This window comes from Sardina pilchardus, chromosome 10, assembly GCF_963854185.1.
Source record: "Sardina pilchardus chromosome 10, fSarPil1.1, whole genome shotgun sequence".
Taxonomy (NCBI): domain Eukaryota; kingdom Metazoa; phylum Chordata; class Actinopteri; order Clupeiformes; family Clupeidae; genus Sardina; species Sardina pilchardus.
The window spans coordinates 3,494,442-3,515,028 of NC_085003.1; the positions used below are offsets into that span (position 1 = coordinate 3,494,442).

At 40.0% G+C, this 20,587-nt stretch overlaps 1 protein-coding gene across 3 annotated transcripts in view; it reads right to left on the reverse strand.

The window, feature by feature from the left end:
• Positions 1–20,587, reverse strand: part of met (MET proto-oncogene, receptor tyrosine kinase) — a 61,288-nt gene that overhangs the window by 9,094 nt on the left and 31,607 nt on the right. For 2 of the 3 annotated variants that reach the window (XM_062546595.1, XM_062546596.1), the window contains 11 exons: positions 19,041–19,214; positions 18,754–18,908; positions 18,348–18,450; positions 18,032–18,168; positions 14,631–14,795; positions 14,162–14,255; positions 10,537–10,758; positions 2,307–2,453; positions 1,955–2,111; positions 667–807; positions 182–418 (listed from right to left, as the gene is read on the reverse strand). In XM_062546595.1, the coding sequence (XP_062402579.1) occupies positions 182–418; positions 667–807; positions 1,955–2,111; positions 2,307–2,453; positions 10,537–10,758; positions 14,162–14,255; positions 14,631–14,795; positions 18,032–18,168; positions 18,348–18,450; positions 18,754–18,908; positions 19,041–19,214 (1,732 nt within the window). The remainder of the gene's footprint in view (positions 1–181; positions 419–666; positions 808–1,954; positions 2,112–2,306; positions 2,454–10,536; positions 10,759–14,161; positions 14,256–14,630; positions 14,796–18,031; positions 18,169–18,347; positions 18,451–18,753; positions 18,909–19,040; positions 19,215–20,587) is intronic. The other variant, XM_062546597.1, reaches the window with a different exon arrangement.

Sequence of the window (20,587 nt, forward strand, 5' to 3'; positions counted from 1 at the left end):
TGTGACACTCACCTTTTCATACTTGCATTTTGCTGCCACACACACTGATTCTAAAAGGACACCCTTAAATACTGTATTCTTTAGAATACGAGTGCACTTAAACACATGAAAAAAATACAATGATTTGAGCATTATTCATGGGAATACGTTTAGTTAATTCAGTAAATGAGAATAGTCCCACCTCTCCCAATAATCTCATGGACGTGTAACAGGAGATCCTCCCTGGCAATGACAACATGCTGGACCTCTTTCAGCAACTCTGGGTTCATGCTGGCCAGGTCAATGGGAGCACTGGTCGGCAGCAAAGGGGAAGCCAAATCTCCTTCACCCCCCAACAATATGGGAGAAAGGTCCACATGCATTGGAGAGTATGGGGGAGGCCGACATGACTCTGCCTGCGTCATGGTCACACTCTGGTCTACAAACAAAGAAGTTAGGGGTCAATTACTGGCAAACTAACACAAGACGCTGACAAAGATCATCAAACAAAGTCTGATGTATGCTCCGGCCGCCGCTTCAAAGGAAAGGGAAACCCTAAACCAAACCAAGCAGAAAGGCTGAAATGATCCCCTCTAAGTCGCATAAAGGGACACCAAGATAGAGCAGAGCAACATGCATGAAACAGACACAAAAGAGGGACTTGAAATAGCTGAATGTAAAACATACCCTCAAGCAAAGTAGTTCTATAGTCCACAGATTCGTGGGACACCATTTCATTAGTGGGGCTGACACTCCTTGCATTGGCCAACATGTCCAAATGAGGAATGTGTGCCCGGCCATCGAACCAAACCATAGCCTTGCTTAAATCTACAACCAGAGAGAGAGGGACAGACAGATGCTTAAGAGGACAGGCCACCTACTTCACCATCAGCCCAATGCAATAGAAACACTGAAAATGAGACACAAACTGATGAAACAGAAGTAATTTAAGCCATACTACTTCATATCTAGGCATGTGTATCTGTGGGCCCTTTCTTGAGAGGAATACTGGCATAGATTTTTCACTTGCCCCAAATGCAGTACACCATCAAATATTACACTGTCAAAAGGTTTTGTACATTTTGTGAAGTTAAGTTGTTTTATACATTTTAAAGTATCCAATGCAGCCAATTTTTTTTCATACTGGACTTCCTCTACAGTTGCAGTTTATTTGTATTTTATTGTCATACATTCATGGCTGGCACCCTGGACATGGTACATGTTGATGTGTTTACAAAGATAATCTAAAGAGCCATGTCGACTGACAATTGCCGTAAAGTAATTCATGATTATCCGGGTTGGGAGAGCAAGTTGTAAGCTGTAGCTGTAGCTGGCTAGGCAGATTGTAGGCAATTATCTCTATTACTAGTTAGCTTGCCATGAAAAAGGTAAAAAAAACTACATAGGATGCCTTTAAGTGGATCTTTATTTCCCCTCTTTACCATTATGTTACAAGTGAAGTACTCCCTAACTTGATGCAGTTTGATATAGACTGTATGCAATTTCAAAATCATTTTTGTCTCTGGAGCTGAGTGCTCCTGTCATCTATTTTCACTGTGTCAACATTAATACAAAAATACCCTTAATATTTCTTGGATAATGCATTTGAGGGAGGCAGAAAATCAAATATTTGAATTATTCTTGCTGCGATACTTCAAAATGGCTACCTATAGATAAACCCAACAGAAACATAAGCAGTAAAAAGGGTTAGTAACCAATCAGTCCAGGGAAGTATATTAAAAGCCAGTACTGGATTGAGTTCAAACTACCATATCAAACCTGCTGCACAGCTCCAATCATCCAAAGCATAAATCATATACAGAAATATACATTTTGAGCAAAAATATTGCAGTGCAAGTGGTCTGTGTGCCAGTCTGTTTGTCTACCTGGCTACCAAAACATTGGGCAAATATCTTCAATACTTTTCATACACGTGTCATACAGGTTCACGTTCACCTCTTTATGGTGTTTTTACCTTCAATGTGTTTTCTCCTTTTGACCCAAATGAATAGGGCGAACAACAAGAGTAGGAATAGGGTGACACAAATGACGCCGGTGGTCAGGCTGGTGTAGTCCTGCTCATGAGCCAGCACTACACGGCCTAGGCTCACTGAAGAGTTGGCCTGCCTCCACTATACAGCAACACAAAAACATACACATGGAAAAGGGCAACAGACAAAAAATAAACAAATGTGAACAAAAGTTGTGTTGGATAATCTTTTGCATAAATTTCTCAGAGGCGTGCGCGCGTGTGTGTGTGTGTGTGTGTGTGTGTGTGAGAGAGTGTATGTTTGGTGTGTGTGCTTGAGTGAGATGCATAACTTTACCTTAACCTCCAACTCCTCACTTGCAGCTTGAAACTCTGTGGGAAAAATACACTCCAGAGTGTCCCCTACCAGAGCAACAGATTCACATGTCCTATTGGACACCATCAGGACCCCGCCCTTCACTGCCTCTATGTCCATTTGGGGCACCTGCAAAGTAAGCAGAGAATGATCATCAGTACTGTACGTCATTTCCCAAATATTAACCGCGCCTTATACGTTAATTTTGCTCAATTTCGTCAGCAATGAGGTTAATACACGAGGGCAGTTAGAATGGTATTAATAGGGCTTTGTTTCTTTTAACTTGCATAAACAACTGTCCTGCAGCTTATACACAATGCGGCTAATGCACAGGAAATTGCTGTGTGAGAGTCTACACAGTCTGCTGAATGAATATAATGTAGTGGTCCCTGACAATCATACACTTCAAAGGCAACAAGTGTGACATTAAAGTAAGTGATAAGTAAGGTGTCCAAATATATAGAATAAATAAAGGTTGAATGAATGAAAAAGTTATTTACCATGGTTGTTTTAGTTACCATTCATTCATGTTTTTGGAGCATTGATCTATGGAATGATGGACACTTTTTTGCCAGATCTGCTTCATAGGTGTCAATCAGAAAATAGAATTTATCGCGCCGGGGTATAACTAAAATCATGTTATCTTTCGGCATACTACAACAAGACATCTAAGCCATGTTTTGTACACAATGGTGCAATGTCTACGGCAAAGTTTGAAATTCAGATTTTTAGACAAGTGTCTGTCTCCTCTTCAAAGCAAAGGTTCAGGTGGAAATCAAGAAATCTATCAGCCACATTCATTTGCATTTTCATGGCAGTTACAGAAATGAAGGCATGCATAAATCAATGACAAAAGATCTTGGCCAAAACCAGATCAATTGTTCACTCTTCACTCTTGACCTTTTGGTCAAAAATTCAATATAGCTGCCATATCCCAAAATGTCCATTGATTTTTGGCAATTATAATTGACAACAATGTCAGATTATTAAAATGATGTAGTCCTCTATCAAGTACATATTTCAAACCCATTGTAATTAATCTTCCCATTTAGAATTTTTGAGCAATGCCAATTTTTGGTGATTTGTGCAAAATCAGCTGTGTGTTGTTTTCAGTTACATGCATGCACATGCCTTTATGGTTGAATACAAAACATGTCAAAACTTGTTTTAATTAAGAATTTTAATTAGAGAGCCTCCCCCCTCCCCCAAAACAAATCTGAGAAAAAAGGGGGAAAATTAGGAAATTATTACTATCGTTATCAATTGCCATGCTAATTTTCAAAACCTGTTCTGTTCAATCCTCTCTTGGCCTTGACTCAAAACCTAGCACCATGTTGCTTAGCATGCAACACTCAGTTGAGCACACAAGTCATGTGACCCAAAACCCAACCCAACTCCGGAAGAAGTCAAATAACCATTCCAATGACTCATCTGATCAGTTAAGATAAATTAAGCTTGCATAGGTCACCTTTAATTTACTGATTAGCATGTTAGCATGTTTTCTTTTAAAAAGAACATGATCTCACTGTAATGGCTCAAAGTAATACTTGAATGTATCTACAGTACATAGGACTAAAGGTATCATGAAACAGATTTTCAGATATAATAATTGCTAGTATTCTTTATTGCAATGCTAATGCACACACATACACACACATCTTCATGCACTCCACAACACTCACATACTTCTCAACTTTTTCACACACACACACACACACACACACACACACACACACACACACCTGACTGCAGAACTTTACCCCACCTTATCCTAACTCCGCCACTTCACTGCATCATAGAAAGCCACACTCCTTACAGACAACATACAGCCCATTAACCCACTGTATCATCATAAGACACTGCCCCACATACACAGCACACTGCCCCCCCCCCCCCCCACACACACTGCCCCTTACCAGACATCATGCATGCCTGCCCTTAGGATTTCCCTGCCCCTCATACACACACATACTTACAGGCTCCCTCTACAAGCACGACCCCAGGCAGTTACTTGAGCCGTGGATCTGCCCAAGGTTTCTTCCTGAACAAGGGAGTTTTTCCTTGCCCCTGTTGCTCCTGGGTATCCCTTGGTATCCCTTCGAATTCTTCCCTTAGAACGTGCTAATCAGTAAATTAACAGAGCTGGGTTTTGGGACACATGGCTTGTGTGCTCAACTGAGTGTTGCATGCTAAGCAACATGGTGCTAGGTTTTGAGTCAAGGCCAAGAGAGGATTGAACAGAGCAGGTTTGGAAAATCAGCATGGCAATTCATATCAATGGGAATAATTTCCTTATTTTCCCCTTTTTTCTCTGTTTTTGTTTAAATGCTTAATTAAAAACGTGTTTTGATCTGTATTCAACCATTAAAGCTAAAAAACAACACACAGCTGATTTTACACAACAAATCACCAAAAATTGGCATTATCAAAATATTGTAAATAGGAAGAGTAATCCATAATGGGTTTGAAACATGTATTTGATAGAGGAGTACATACATGTAATTTTAATAACGGAGTGATTATTTGCACCCGGGTGTAAATAGTGGAATGGAGGCATTTTCTTATTTGCACCCAAACCTGAAATGCGTGCAATCCAACATCGCGGGACCATCTTGGCAAGAGATGGCCTATCTAAATCTAACATGTTAGGATTATTAAAACAATATTTGAGATGGGAAAGTGGTGCTAAATTTCCATAAACTTAATTCAGTGAACGGGTAAAGCTGTCCGTTTGCAAGCAAAATCAAGAAATACAATCTTTTAGTTTTATTTACCGTTACCTAGCAACCCCAAAAAGTGAGTGAATAATTAGTATTCTCCCACTTAAACGCATCGGGGCGTAGTACAGCGGATAAGTGATCGGGATACCATGTCCGAGGTGTGGAGTTCGGATCTCAGTTGGAGTGTGGTTTTTTTTTTGCCTGCCAAAGTACGAATGATGACTTCTTTTTTCTTAGATGACGTTACCTCGCGGCAAATAAGAGTTTGTGCTTTTTGAACCTGTCAAAGATTGACTGGTTTTATTTCAGTTATGAGTACAGTTAAGTAGAAGTAGGCTTCAGTAGTTGTGAGTAGAAAGGTTTCTTGGTGTTTTGACTTTGAGCCCCCAACGCTGCCTGGAAGGCGCTTAGGCATGGGTTAAGGTTAGGGTTAAGGTTAGGAGTAGGATTAAGTGCTTTTAAGTCAACAGTGACAGCGCTGCCTGGAAGACAACTCAGAAAACAACTCTTTGAAGTAGCCGCCTTTGATGAAGCTACCACATGACCACTCATTAGCCTAATATTTGTATAATCACTTCCAAGTAAACCAGACATGGCAAAACAGCTAAAAACTGTTAAAAACTATTAGGCCTAGCCTACTGTAGAGCTGGTAAATACACAGGCCTATTGACAGAGAACATGGATGTTAGACATCGGGTGTAAATAGTATTGTTGATTATTACACTATTTACACCCGGGTGTAAATAGTATTGTTGACTATTACACTATTTACACCCGGGTGTAAATAGTAATGTTGATTATTTGCACCCGGGTGTAAATAGTAATGTTCATTATTTCCACCCGGGTGCAAATAGTCTCTGCCTTTTAATAATCTGACATTGTTGTCAATTATGATAACCCTATAGTACAGCCGAAATCAATGGAAAATCTGCCATTTAGGGATATGGCAGCCATATCTAATTTTTGGACAAAATATAACATGCCCCAAGTGTTAATCTGTTCCAGTTGGGGTTCTGACCAGGAATCCATTGAGACAACTTTGACCAAAAGGCCAAGAGAGGTTTGAATAGAACATGTTTGGAAAATTAGCATGGCAATTAATAACAATAATAATAATTTCCTTATTTTTCCCCTTTTTGTCTGCATTTCTTTTTTGGGGGGGGTGGGGGGGGGGTGTATTCAACTTAAGGCATGTGCATGTAACTGGAAAACAAATCACAGTTGATATTTCACAAAAAAATCATCAAAATTTGATTGCTAGAAAAATTATTCTAGCAAATGACCCTTCTATAATGTGGGCTTCTTTTTCCTATACAAGATTTGATCACACAAGGGCACATACACACTATATTGCCAAAAGTATTGGGTCACCTGCCTTGACCCCCCTAATGACTTAAGTGACATCCCATTCTTAATCCATAGGGTTTAATATAACGTTGGTCCACAATTTCCAGCTATAACAGCTTCAACTCTTCTGGGAAGGCTTTCCATAAGGTTTAGGAGTGTGTTTATGGGAATTTTTGGCCATTCTTCCAGAAGCGCATTTGTGAGGTCACACACTGATGTTGGGCGAGGCGACTGGCTCTCAGTTTCTGCTCTAATTCATCCCAAAGGTGTTTTATCGGGTTGATAAATGTGCTGGCCAGTCAAGTTCATCCACACCAAACTCTGAGATCCATGTCTTTATGGACCTTGCTTTGTGAACTGGTGCACAGTCATGTTGGAACAGGCAGGGGCCATCCCCGAGCTGGGCTTGGCCCCTTAGTTCCAGTGAAAGGAACTCTGAATGCTATAGCATTAACCAATAGATTTTGGACAATACCATGCTCCCAACTTTATGGGAACAGTTTGGATAGCCACTTCATTTTCCAACATGACTGTGCACCAGTGCACAAAGCAAGGTCCATAAAGACATGGATCTCAGAGTTTGGTGTGGATGAACTTGACTGGCCAGCACAGAGTGCTGACCTCAACCCGATAGAACACCTTTGGGATGAATTAGAGCAGAAACTGAGAGCCAGTTGCCTCGTCCAACATCAGTGTGTGACCTCACAAATGCGCCTCTGGAAGAATGGCCAAAAATTCCCATAAACACACTCCTAAATCTTATGGAAAGCCTTCCCAGAAAAGTCAAAGCTGTTATTGCTTGAAAGGGTGGACTAATGTCATATTAAACCCTATGGATTAAGAATGGGATGTCACTTAAGTCATTAGGGGGGACAAGGCAAGTGACCCAATACTTTTGGCAATATAGTGTATTTAGGAGTGGCAGTCACCTCATGACACATTGACCCAACATTCTGTAGGGGTCAGTAAATGCCTCCAATGCATAGGCTACTCTTGAGCTAAAAAAATGTGTCCGAAGCATAGACTGTAAAGGTCCGAAGTAGAGGTGAGAGGAATGGAGAGGAATCTCAATGAACACAACAAAACACCAAGTTTAACTCCATTCCTTTATTTTGAGGGAAGTTTTGCAATTTGGAAGTTGAATATGTATGGGATAATGGACACTGCTTTCAGGCAAGTTAATGGGTTTCAGGTGGTCATGCAGCCATAATGTGAAGCATTCTTTGTACTTTAACTTTAACTTAACTTCTGATGCCTGATCGCTGTGGAGTGTGCTGATTATGCATATAGTTAATTTCCAGCCTTTCAGCGCTAAAACTGTTGTATTAGAGCAGTGGTTCTCAAACTGTGGTACGCGTACCACTGGTGGTACGTGGGCTTCCTCTAGTGGTACGCTGGGAGTTTCCGAGATTTAACGTGAGCGATAGCTAAACTGCACAGTGATGGCAAGCGAAGGGAGGAGGTAAATGAAGTTATTATTTTGCTGTCACTTCGTTGGTTTTATGGCCTAGTAGGTTGTATTTGGTATCTATGGATAGCTCTAGCTCTCCTCTTTCATCTGACATGCGTTCCATATCTCTCTGATAGCGATTTCACGAGTAAATCAAACGAGAGTAATTTAGCCAAAGCTATGACATTATTATTATATAAATGAAGAACTCTGCGCATCCAAAATCCAAAATCTTCTGCTGTTACAGGTGCTTCTCAGTAGGACTTACAGGAGAATCAATTAGGAAGGAGACTGGAGCACACTGAATACACTTGCAGTCTTTAATGGTGCAAACAAAGGAACTGACGTTTCGACACTACTGTGTCTTCTTCAGAGTCAAGAAGACACAGTAGTGAAGAAGACACAGTAGTGTCGAAACGTCAGTTCCTTTGTTTGCACCATTAAAGACTGCAAGTGTATTCAGTGTGCTCCAGTCTCCTTCCTAATTGACATTATTATTAGTTTGTCACTTCGTCTGTTTTTATAACACAAAAGGATCGATGTCTTTGGTATCAATGGAAAGCTCTGTTTCTCCTCTTTCATTTGATATGCGTGTCATATCTGTGCGATGGATTCGCGAGTAATTCAAGCGAGAGTCCTGGATATGCGGGTGAACGCAGAGCAATATAGACTGTAAATAAGATATACTTTGATTTAACTTTAATTTTATTTTCATACTTGTTCGTACAGACAAGTATCTAGTCTCGTTGGAAAGCCCCGGTTCTGCTCGTTCATGCAATATAGGTCTCATCTCGCTGTGACGAATAATCGCGGAGCAATGTAACAGAGAAGAATGGGTGTGTTTTTTGACGCACTTTGCGTCCGTCGGGCTCATATGACCTTCAGTGCAGTTTTAGTGCAGTAACATCACAGTTATTAACATTGTCACTCGATGAGTATCAAGTGTGTAATTGCAGTTGTGGCTTTGAATAACAGTAAATAATAAAAAGGCTAAATGTTAGGAATAAAAATGGCCCTCTGTTTATTAGATACGCATTGTAGTGAAATTTATTTAACATTTCTTAATGCTGCTAATAATGGTGGTACTTGGAGAGACAAATGTTTTCTGAGGTGGTACTCATTGGGAAAAGTTTGAGAACCACTGTATTAGAGAACTTTCCACCACACATCAATGCATTTCTCCACTTACAGGACAAACTGGCCATTACTAGCTCTAAATTGATGTTTGATACGGCCAAAGCCTATTTGTTAATTCCATCTTTCTCATCCACAAGCTAGCATATCCCTGGATTCTGTTGAGATGTAGCTATGTAAAATCATGCTTACTTACTCTAAATGCACTGTAACTGAGCTGTCATATACCACAATTTTGCTACACTTGTCAGGTCGGTAATTTGTAACTCTGTTGCAATGTGACAGATCATTTAATCTTCACAAGTTTGCTGAATTGAGCAGCATAATACGGCCAAGATACTACAGTACAACATACAGTTTACTTATTCTTGAAGCTGAACTTGTAGAAAATATAAAAACATTAAATCAATTAGACATTGGAGCCACTGTGGTGTAAAAATGTCAGAATCTCAAAAGAGCCTGAATCTGGCCCTCAATTCCAGAGGGTTCCCAGCCTGCTTTGCATCTGATTTCTCTCGCTCTGTTGCATTGAGGAGCAATAAAGGGAATCACATTCCCTGCCTGACAGTCTCAGCTTTTCAGATTTGACACACACTCCTGCACCTGTTCCTGAGTAATAGAGGCCACCTGAGGCTGGTTATTTTACTACAACCATGCAGGAGATAAGTCTCAATGTCCACTGATTTCTCCTGCCTACTACCATTTCTTCACAGATATAAAAACAATATCTGTTCTATATGCAGACCATCTAAAAATGCATATCTTAAATACTATGCTGCAGCAGTGTGGTAACATTATCTAACATCACTGTGCAATCAAGAGTGGTTGGGGGAAGGGTAGTGGCAGGAGTGGGCCTAGGGGTTACAAGGGGATTAGCTGCCTGGACTAGACTTACATGGGAAAGAGCACACATGGATCTCACACAACCTCCTCTCCTCAGCTGTTGTGCACCATCAGAATGGACTAAAACAAACCCTCCCGTATTTACTTGCTTAAAAGTGCTTTCTTAGTCCACACAAGACACCAAACTGTCTTACATCATTACACCACAAACCATATCCTCCATTAAATAAAAAAAATTAGACATTAGAATGCATGAGCAATGAGCATAGTACACAATGAGCTCCTGAGAATTTGTGGAGGAACAATGTGGAACACATGGCCTATCTACTTATCCACTCTATACATCTCTGTTTCTCGAGGTCACTGGGTAAAGAAAAAATCGGTTCTACCTAGCTCGAGTTGCTGCAGCCAACAGCTAGAGCAGCCAGGCTCATTTGAAGATGACCCAGAGTATAGCACCTTAGCTGCCTGGCTGCTAAAGTTGTTGGCTCCAGCAACTCGAGCTAGGCAGCACTGATTTAAAAAAAATAAATAAATAATAATAATTTTAAAAATCGTATTGACAGTACTTGATAACCTCAAGAAACGGAAATCGCTGGGGATTTCCTTTAAGGCTCAGTATTGTTTCCATAGCGAGTGATATGAATGTGAGAGCTCCTCATGTGATATGTGTGTTTTGGCAATAGGAGGGACAGACTTGCACAGGGTAAGAACTTACCTTGATCTCTAAGATGCTCTTGTCTCCTTTGATAGTGATAGTTGGCTGCTGAAACGCAGAAAAATCGGGGTCTTCCACATACAGAAGGTCACACTGGTCCGTATAGAATCCATCAAGTTTAATGGCCACCTTTGTGATGACGGGTGTGCGAAAGTTCAGCTCTTTTAAAGAAGGGGTAGTGCACTGAATGCAAGGTCTATCCTTTCCCATCTGACAGAACATCTGACAAAAACATAATGGAAAAAATAAGGAGGTCAGACAGGTATTGCTCAGAAATGCTAAGTGATTTTACAAAAAGCCAGACAACTAAATAGACACTGCTGAATTATTCTTGCCTTCGAAGTCAATATGCCCAGGCCAGTGCAGAATGTGTGCATTTAGCAAAATATCATTTGTGTCCACAATTACAGTTCCAGCACAAAATAACTACGGTATATAAGTTAATGTTAATGTACCACTTCAGCCAACATTATTGCTGAAGTAAAGTGTTAGCATTAGTATGGTGCTATATCATTAAATGATCCATCAAAACAATGCAATGGTCTGTTACAATGTATAGAATGTATTATGGTGAGTTTAGTTTGCAACATCTTGAACATATTTGAATATTGGGGGGACATGTCCGACTCCAAGTACAAGTACCCTTGGCTCAGGTTTTTAGGGGATGACATATGAATAATCAAAATAACATAGATTAGTAATTGTCACAAGATATTGGTCATTTAAGTAATAGATTTCTGCGCAGAGGGGGGATAGCCCCTGGGGATGAAACTCTGATTGGCCTTTCAGAAGGTTTCCACACAGCAAAACATCTTGCGAATGCCACCCTAGCAAATTCCGCCTCAGGGCGAGCAATTTGGCTGTAGTGTGAATCATTAATTTAACAGTACCGGTAGAATAGTCTGGCTGTTGGTGCTGACTATAATATACAGTAGGCCTACCCTTGCTGCTCTCGTCTCATATTGTTTTGTTATCATACTGTATTTCCCTCTTGCTACATATCCTTCCAAACATGGATGGTAATGTATTAAATACAGACTTAGTAGACTTAAAAGAGCTTTTTACATTTTTCAGATCATTTTTCATATCTTTAGGATGCCATATGATGTGATGACTGTCACAATTTTCATACTCCACACACATTGTCCCACAGGAAGCACTGTTTTTTAGCTGAGTTTTCTCAAGGCCTCTTCCTGTATTTTTTTCATGCATCATTGCCACAAAAGGTTTGCTCTTGCCTATGCTTCCATTGTGAGCCTTAAGACAATGTGTATTGTTGATGTTTCTATACAAATAAAGTTATTTGAAAATAAAAACATTCAGAATCATTTCATGTTTCAGGCCGGCTGCCCACATCTGGCAGTTTCAGAAGTATTAACTGTTAAGAAGACATTTGCTGCTGTCCAAAGATGTTATTTAAGGCCATAGGTTCCACTGATTTTAGAACAGCTAAGGGGCGATGTTAGGCACAATATGCAAACAGAGTGGCTAAAACCCCCCAACCTCCCAAATCAAGAAATGCTATGCCTTTATTTTATAATCTATTTCTATTCTATTATTTATTCATATAGATCCGCTAAGAAATATATTTGCTCTATCAAAATGGTTGCCAAGCAACTTCCAGATGCAATTACTTGTTGAGTTGTGGTAGCGCAGTAATATAGAACGAAATGCGGCCATGGCATCAAACGTGATTCAACCAATCATAATCAAGGACTGGAACTATCCATTTTAGAATCAATCACTGGCAGAGTTTACATGCTATTACTATTCAATCATTTTTTGCCCTTTAGAGAGCAGCTCCAGAACACAGCAGCTCAATCACAGTTTTTGAAATCAGATATCAATATCTTTCTCAATCTAAAGCAAAGGATTTTTATGGCCACCTTCATGAGTATTTTCTTAATAGTAATAACAAGAAATGTATTTCCTGAAGGAAATATCACTGCTTGCACAGCAAAAATATCCACCATGCAGTTTCAGACAAAACGGAATGTAATGTCCACTGGCTTTCACAAAATCTAATGTTATATTCATATTTGTTTCGTAATTGACCATGGACCTGAAGCGGAAGGGCGGGACTATGACTCTCTGTTGAAGTGGTTGTTAGGCTGTTGGTGGGGTACTTGAGGTCGTTTCTATGGTGCAGAGTGTCAGAAAAGCGAGAAAGGGGGATGTAGACAGGGAGCGGAAGTTGAAGTAATAATACTGTAAAACATTTCTGACATGGCTGTGGCAGCACATGATGTGTCCTCAGTTGAAGAGGCCATGGGACAAGTGAATAGTTGTAAACACTAATGTCAGTCAATGTGATGTCTGTTAGAGGTGTGCAATAAGTCCAAAGAGGCTATAGGTTTCAATGATTTTAGAACAGCTAAGGGCTGTTGTTGACAATGACACAAAGCAAAGTCCCTAATACCTCACTTAGCTATTCTGAATAAGTATTTGTCTTTATGCTTTTCTAACACCATTATCCTATATACTTCACACTTCTCAAAATATCTACCTTATTCCTTAAACCGGAAATCTGTTCGGTTTTCAACTTACGCACTTACGTCAGTACGTTAACTAGAGTATGCTTCTTAGATTTCTTTCGAAATGTTGACAATTCTGTCCTCAGCATGGATATACTACATAATATATAACCAATATGAAATATAAAAGTTTACTTTTATATGCGCTATATTATGTTAAGCACTGTCAACCATCATGTTAAAATCGATACAACGCAGCCTCGCCGGAAATAGAAAACCGTTTTCTGAATACTGAGGTGTCATGGCGACGCCCATTGTTGGTTAAGGAATATTGTGGATAAGCAATTCATTGATTGTTTTTCCTGTCAACATGGCAGTTAAGCCCAACGCCCACCAGACACGCCGTTCAGCGGTGTTCGGCGGTCTGGGCTTGACGCGCAGGATTTTAGAATAGTTTTCTATCTCTGTGCGGCTGCTGCGCGGCAGACGTTTCCAGTGGGCTTTGCTCCATTGAAAACAATGGAGTTCTAATTTTTTTCGTGGCGTGGCGCGGCGCGCCGCGTACGTGTCTGGTGGGCGTTGGGCTTTACTTGGCAATAATATTTACCAAATAAACAGTTGCAGCAGTTGCTTTTTGTATGGCACAGTAGCACTAATGGGATGCAGTTGCAAGTGTAATTGTTTTACAATGATTTGAGTGTAGTTCAGGAGATCTTAATTTAGGTCAGGAACATTTTGCTTTAAAATAAGTATGTAAAACTATGTTAGATAAGTATGATAGAATTTGTGATTGTAGGCTAATGGAGTACAATTTAACAGTGTGTGGAGATTTTCTTAAAACAGTTGGTGACATGACAGTAGGTGTACATTCTGTGCAAGCAGGCTCACAAGGTCAGATTACATGGAATACAAGTGTGTCATTAATGAGACTGAGCATGTAGTTCACACAAAGCTGACAGAATTGTTGTTTTGTTCTATGATGTTCTTTATTGTGTTACATTTCGATAAGATGCATGTGATTTGATGTGCAATGTGGTTGATTACTCAAAACTACTCCGATTAACATCATTTTGGTCACAAAAGGAAGCTTACACTCCTAGGTTGTTTTTAGACCAGATTCTTTCTTAAAGTTGGCAACAACCTGAACTCACCTCTTTAATCACTTTCCCTTCATGAGAGAGAACCATCTGGGGCTGCTGAGCAGAGTGAAGATAGATCCCATGCACTGACACAGTACTACCTCCACTGTATGGGAACACAGTAGGGGAGGATATTTTTCATAGATGTTTCACACGTTTCATACCATACTTTTGTCCCACTACAGGCAATACAAACATTTCACTGTTTAGCCAAAAATCAACACTGATTTTCGACTTACTTTCGACTTACAATACATGCCCATACATCTACTGTGCATACATGCATACTGTACATGCATAAATGCACAAATCTTTATGCTTAATCATTCTGCTTTTTATGCTAACAATTAATAATTAAGAAGACTCTATAAGACTATGACTCTATATTTTTTTGAAACACATTACAAAAGACAATAGATAATATGTGCATAAAGTGCATAGCTGGAAGGCGGGTGGAAACACCACTCTCCTAGTGACCCACCTGAAAAATGAGCTCTTTGGTTGGATGCTTGTAATAAAGGGATCTTTATTGTATGTGAAGCTTTCTGGCGCCTTAAGTGGCACTCCATCAATCGTAAGTGTGACTGGTTGGGAAGAAGGTGAGGCTTGAGGTGCAGTCTTGCATATAAGTTTACTCGCCGACACACTACGGGCAGACAAATAAAAACAAATCCTTTATATAAAGCTTTTAAAAATGATTTTGGTATTTTGAACCAGGGATTTCATATTAGTTGTAGCAAGTTGGGCAGGCTACATAAAAATGACATAACGTACAGACACTTGCTAGCCTGACGAGCCAGACCCACATCAAGATGTAGGGTCTGGACACTCACCGTAGACAGGGCTCAATCGGAGGGGTGGGATAAACAGTTGTCTTTCAAATTCCCTCCCCGCAATAGGATAACGCTAAACGAATCATCTTCTTGTTTTCAAGTAGCAGGATGCGTAACCTTCCCTCTCCACGCAATAGGATAACGCTAAACGAATCATCGTCTTGTTTTCAAATAACAGGATGCGTTACCGTCGCAACTTCTGGTCGCATGTCAGTCACCATTATGCTAAGCCCACCCACCGACTCCATACACGCTGTGATTGGCCCGCTGGTGCTTCGGGTTCTCAGCTCCCTGGCTCAATGGATCGTGCCTAGACTGCCCCGCCAGCCAAATTACATTTGCTGCCGCTAGGGGCGTCTAAATTTCTAGGCTAGACACTTGCAGTAATGTGTAGAAAATAGACATAGAGTACCTCAATAACACATTTAGAACTGGGGGGTGAATATATGGAAATGAATGATGTCAATGTCAATGTCAATTTATTTGTATAGCACTTTAAAAAACAACAACAGTTGACCAAAGTGCTGTAAAACAAACGATCAGACAAACAAGAAACATACACAAGACAACAGTGGCTAGACGGAGCGGCGTAGTCGCCAGCATGCCCGTGACACCAAGACAAAGACAAACAAGCTAATTCAAAAAATAACAAGTCGCACCGAACAAATGAAGTCGGACGGAGCGGCGTAATCAGCAGCGTACCCGTGACACAAGACGTACAAAGACAGACATTAAACAAAAATGAAACAAATAACAGCTAATAATAACATAGAATAACAAAAAACACTCAATAAGTCTCAAAAGGTAAAGTTGGCACAAGATGGCCTATGCTGGACGGAGATGAATGATTAATGATCTGTAAACAAGCAGCAACACTTGCAAAATAAATTCTGTAGGTTACTGGAAGGTTACCCTATACTGGTTAGGGATTTAAGTATAGAGTTGATTGTGGTCTTTCTTTAATTTTTTCCAAAATGTAATTACTTCAGTTTCCTTTTTAAGCTGAAGAACATTTTGAGACATCCAGTGGTTGATTTAGTAAATTCACTGATATAGTAAGTCTAGGGGACCATAGTCATAAGGTGATAGGGCCAATTAGATTTTGGTGTCATCAGCATAACCATCAAATGCTGAGCGCTGGGCGCAAAAGGGTTGCTTTTATGTTTCTTAATCAGTCATGGGTGTAACATCCTTTTTTTCAAAGTGAGTGCCTGGGATTTTTCCGGGGTGCCGTGACACATGCTCAGGGGTGCCGTGGAATAGAAACTCCAAGAAATTAGCTGTAATATCAATTTCAAAATACAGTTGTGATCAGGGCTTGAAAACGAAATTATTTTTTTTGGCACACATGATTTGATGTAAAATAATTATTTCTTAATGTGGGATTTTTTTCCTTCTAAATAAATGCACTTGCATTAAAGGTTGGATTTTACACTTTTTTTCATTGTGGTCCTACATTATTTGGGAAAAAAATTAATTTATTAGAAGCTAAAGAACACATCTTAACCAGGGGTGCCAATAATTGTGGAGGGCGCTGTATTTACATGAAGGCCTATTCCAGATATTTCTGTTTTTCAAAAGTTCTATTAAATAAGTTGAATTGAAGAGAGTGGTTCATTTTAATAAAACAAAAAATAGATAAACCTCATCTTCTCATAGTAATGATATAATGACAAAAGCAGTTATGGCCTATACAACATAAACCGCTCACAAAAAGTAAGGAAACTTGACTTTGGCCCATTATATCTCCACTTTAATAATACCAATCAGTAAAGTGTTTTATGTCATTTTCATCGTTTATTAGTCATCTTTACAATGAGGTACAGCTTGTAAGCATTGGGCTCCCATGGAATGAGCAACACAAGCAAACGTGTAAGTAGTGCCAACGAAAAATGTGCCAAAATGGCCTGTTATGCTGTTGGAATTCACCTTTGTTACTTCAAGCATTTACGATTGCACTCTCCCACAGAAATGAGGAAAACAAAACATGTTAGGCATACATGCGTTCATTTTATACTCAGTGTCAGGGTCCTCAGTAGCGTGTAGAGGATCCCTATGCAGCCACAACAGCTTGGCACCTTCTTCTCATGCTGGTCACCAACCTGGCTACATTCTGCTGTGGGATGGCATTCCATTCCTCAATAAGGATCTGTTAAGTCAGCCAACCTGGTTCTGTTGGTGACTCTGGCACGTACAGTACAGCACGCCCAACCTGATCCCACAAGTGTTCAATTGGGTTGAGGTCTGGACTCACGTCACGGCAGGCCATTCCATCCTCTCCACTCCCACATTCTGGAGGTACTCTCTGATGATCCCAGCTCTATGGGGGCGAGCGTTGTCATCCTGGAGGATGGCATTTGGTCCCACATTCTGGAGATATGGAATTGCCACTGGCTCCAGAATCTCATCCCGGTATCTAAACTCACCTGGTAGCACTTGAAGCCCAAAACGAGATGTCTGGCAGCAGAACCCTATTACTGGCCATTTTGGCACATTTTTGGTTGGCACTACTCAGACATTTGACTGTATTGCTCATTCCATGATTGCCCTATGCTTACAAGCTATACCTCGTTGTAAAGGTGACAAATCAACGATAAAAATGATATGAAACACTTTACTAGTTGGTATTACTAAAGGGGAGATATAATGGGCCAAAGTCAAGTTTCCTTACTTTTTGTGAGCAGTTTATTACAAGGTTAAATAAAATAGCATGGAAGTACAAGTAATGCACAAAGGAGGTTGAAAGTAAAAGGTAAAAAATAGGGGTGGATGGAGAGAGATATGTTTAGGTGTGCCATGAACCAGAAAAGTTTGGGAACCACTGCTCTAGAGGAGCTCACATTGGTATGTCTGTAGTACTTCCTTGGCTGCTTTCTGAAATCAATACTGCCAGCATACTGAAAAAACGCCCTTGTCAACTTTTCTAGTCAAAAAAAGACATCAAGTGTGAACACAGGCTAACTAACTGTTTCATTGTGCAATTGTATGCATATTTCTGTACATTTCTGTATACAATTAATTCTGTAGACAATTTTAAAATATTGCTTACCTCTTAATCTCACAGGTTGCATTCCCAACATTGACCACTGTCTCAGTCCCACAGTCTAAGAAGGAGCCATGAATGGAGAGTAATGTTCCACCTGACTTGGGACCAAATTCTGGAAAGATCTTCTTGATAGCAGGGTTCTAACACAGATAAATATATTTTAATGAATATTTATGTATCAGGCAGAAAAAATACAAGATTACACATTTTTTGTTTTGGATATTTCAGTGATTGTGCAGGAAAATGGGCTCTGTTATTAAGTTTCACAGATTCTAGGTCTGATGTAATTGAAGTACTCTTCATGAATGAATAAGCTTACCACATACAAGGGTCCATCTTTTTCTCCAGTCTCTTTGCCACTGTGTACTTCCACAATGTGATTTGAATGGTTTGCATTCACATGATCCGGAGCACAAACCAACCTTAACACAAAGAGCTCATCAGCATGGTGAACAATAAACAGAATACTGCTTGTGGCCTATCAGGATAAACAAGTTGTTAACTGTAGTAAATACAATAATGACCACACTGCTCCACATAGAGCACATAAGCAATTTCCATGGGGGGAATTTACTCCCCCCCTTCTTCACAATAGACTGGTTGTAAATGAAAGAGTCCTGAGACAGAGAAGTTCAGTTACATCTGGAATCTGGCAAAGTCATGTGAAATTGGAACAGAATGAAAATGTGCCATCTGATTGCCAATTAATGTAGAATCAGTCTTACCGGTGACTATTTCCCTCTAGAAGCTTGCAAGTGGTTCCAGCTACTGTGATGCGAATCAGCTTTGGGTCAAATCGCTCACGCGGGGTGAAACCAAAGTTTCTCCCACAGATGGTGACTTTTGTTTCTCCACCAATTGGAATAGTGGATGGGGATATCTACAAATGTTTTCAAACAACCCCAAATAATCAAACAATTATCATTATTGTTGTTGTTGTTGTCAGTAATATTTTAAAATAGTAATGCATCGTGCTGCAAAGACAAATAATCAAATAATCAAGATTGAGTACCATGTTAATAAGAGGAGGACATGAGTCTTGAATCCAGGGTGAATTTTCACACTGCAAAGACCTTGTGCAGCGGTTCTGGCACCAGTGACAGCCCATGAAGGAATAGGCCATCAGACATGCACTGCAAGTCATCATCTGTTCACAGCCAGGTCCAATAAATGGAATCTTAGTAATCTGAAAGAATACACATGCATAGTAAACAGTTCATTAACGGTCAATGCAATTCAGTGGGACAAAATTACCTTAATGCCTACTGTCTCTTTGGATAAATAACTTTAAACAGACATCTTTGAGTAAATAGCACAAACATGTATATTTAAGCAATAAGCTCAAAGAGGCTGTGGTTTACTGTTATTTGCCAATGCTGCAGGAGAGCTGTTGGAGAGGTATGACACAAAGCTGAGTTGTTCTACAATCACGGAAACCATTCGTTCACATTTCTTAATTTGTCTCACTCAGCAAAATGGCTGCCAATGGCCTACTAAAATTCAGCCAAAAGCCAAATCATGCCAATATCTTGTGTTGTGAAATTCCTTGGAGCTCAAATCAAAATATTCACTCTCAAGACATGCATAAGCCAATATTTTGTGATGTAATGCTCACAGAATTTGACAACAAATCAAATCACTACCACAGTCTCTGGATGTATCTGGATGAAATCTGTAATGTTACACGTTACATATGCATCGTTCATAGTAATTTACTCATTTATCCCTCAGTTAACCCACAGACAAATGAAGAGCTCTTTTCCAAAATGCTTTATCTACCATTTTAATGCATTAATCTAGCCTGATTACCATCGACTTTCAAAGGCTCTGCGAGACTTTAGTCTGACCAAGAACCTGTGTTAACACGCGCTGGTTGACCCGCCTCCTTTAAGTGCCTCGATTTGCTACTGGTCGATGTCAGAAAGCGGTTTGCCGAGTTTAAACCAATAACAACACTCTTTCCTCTGCCTTGAACACGCCTCTACCCAGAGCCGTTGGAGCTGCTCAAAGTTGAGCAGTTGTGGTTCTCGACCAAAGGGGGCAGTTCCGCAGATTTCGGGAACTCAGAAATCCTTCCCGATTAGCAGTTGACCAGACCAGCGACAGCAAAAGCCGAAGGTGTTGCGTCACTGGGAGGGCGTGCCAGGCTAGCATTAATCATTCTTTTTAAAATTTGCTTTCCAACTAATTTCAGTGGAACTGGATTTGAATTATCTTTACTCAACCAAAACAACACAGCTGCACTTTTATTTATATCATCCGAAATGCACATTTAAAATACTAATTTAAATCAAACATGACTTGACACACAAACACATACAGTACACACATGGGCTCACAGACTAACACACACATCCACATAAACACACACATACTGTAGGAACACACACGTTTTTCAGACTGATCCTTTCTAGAAGCTCTCTATGGTTAATTCTGAGTGCCACACAAGTGAGCATAGGAAATAGGTGTGAAACCCAAAAGTACACTGACTCATACAAAAATGCACATCATGTTGAGCATGATCTTTTGCGCGTCATGTTGAGCACTGGTTGTCTGACT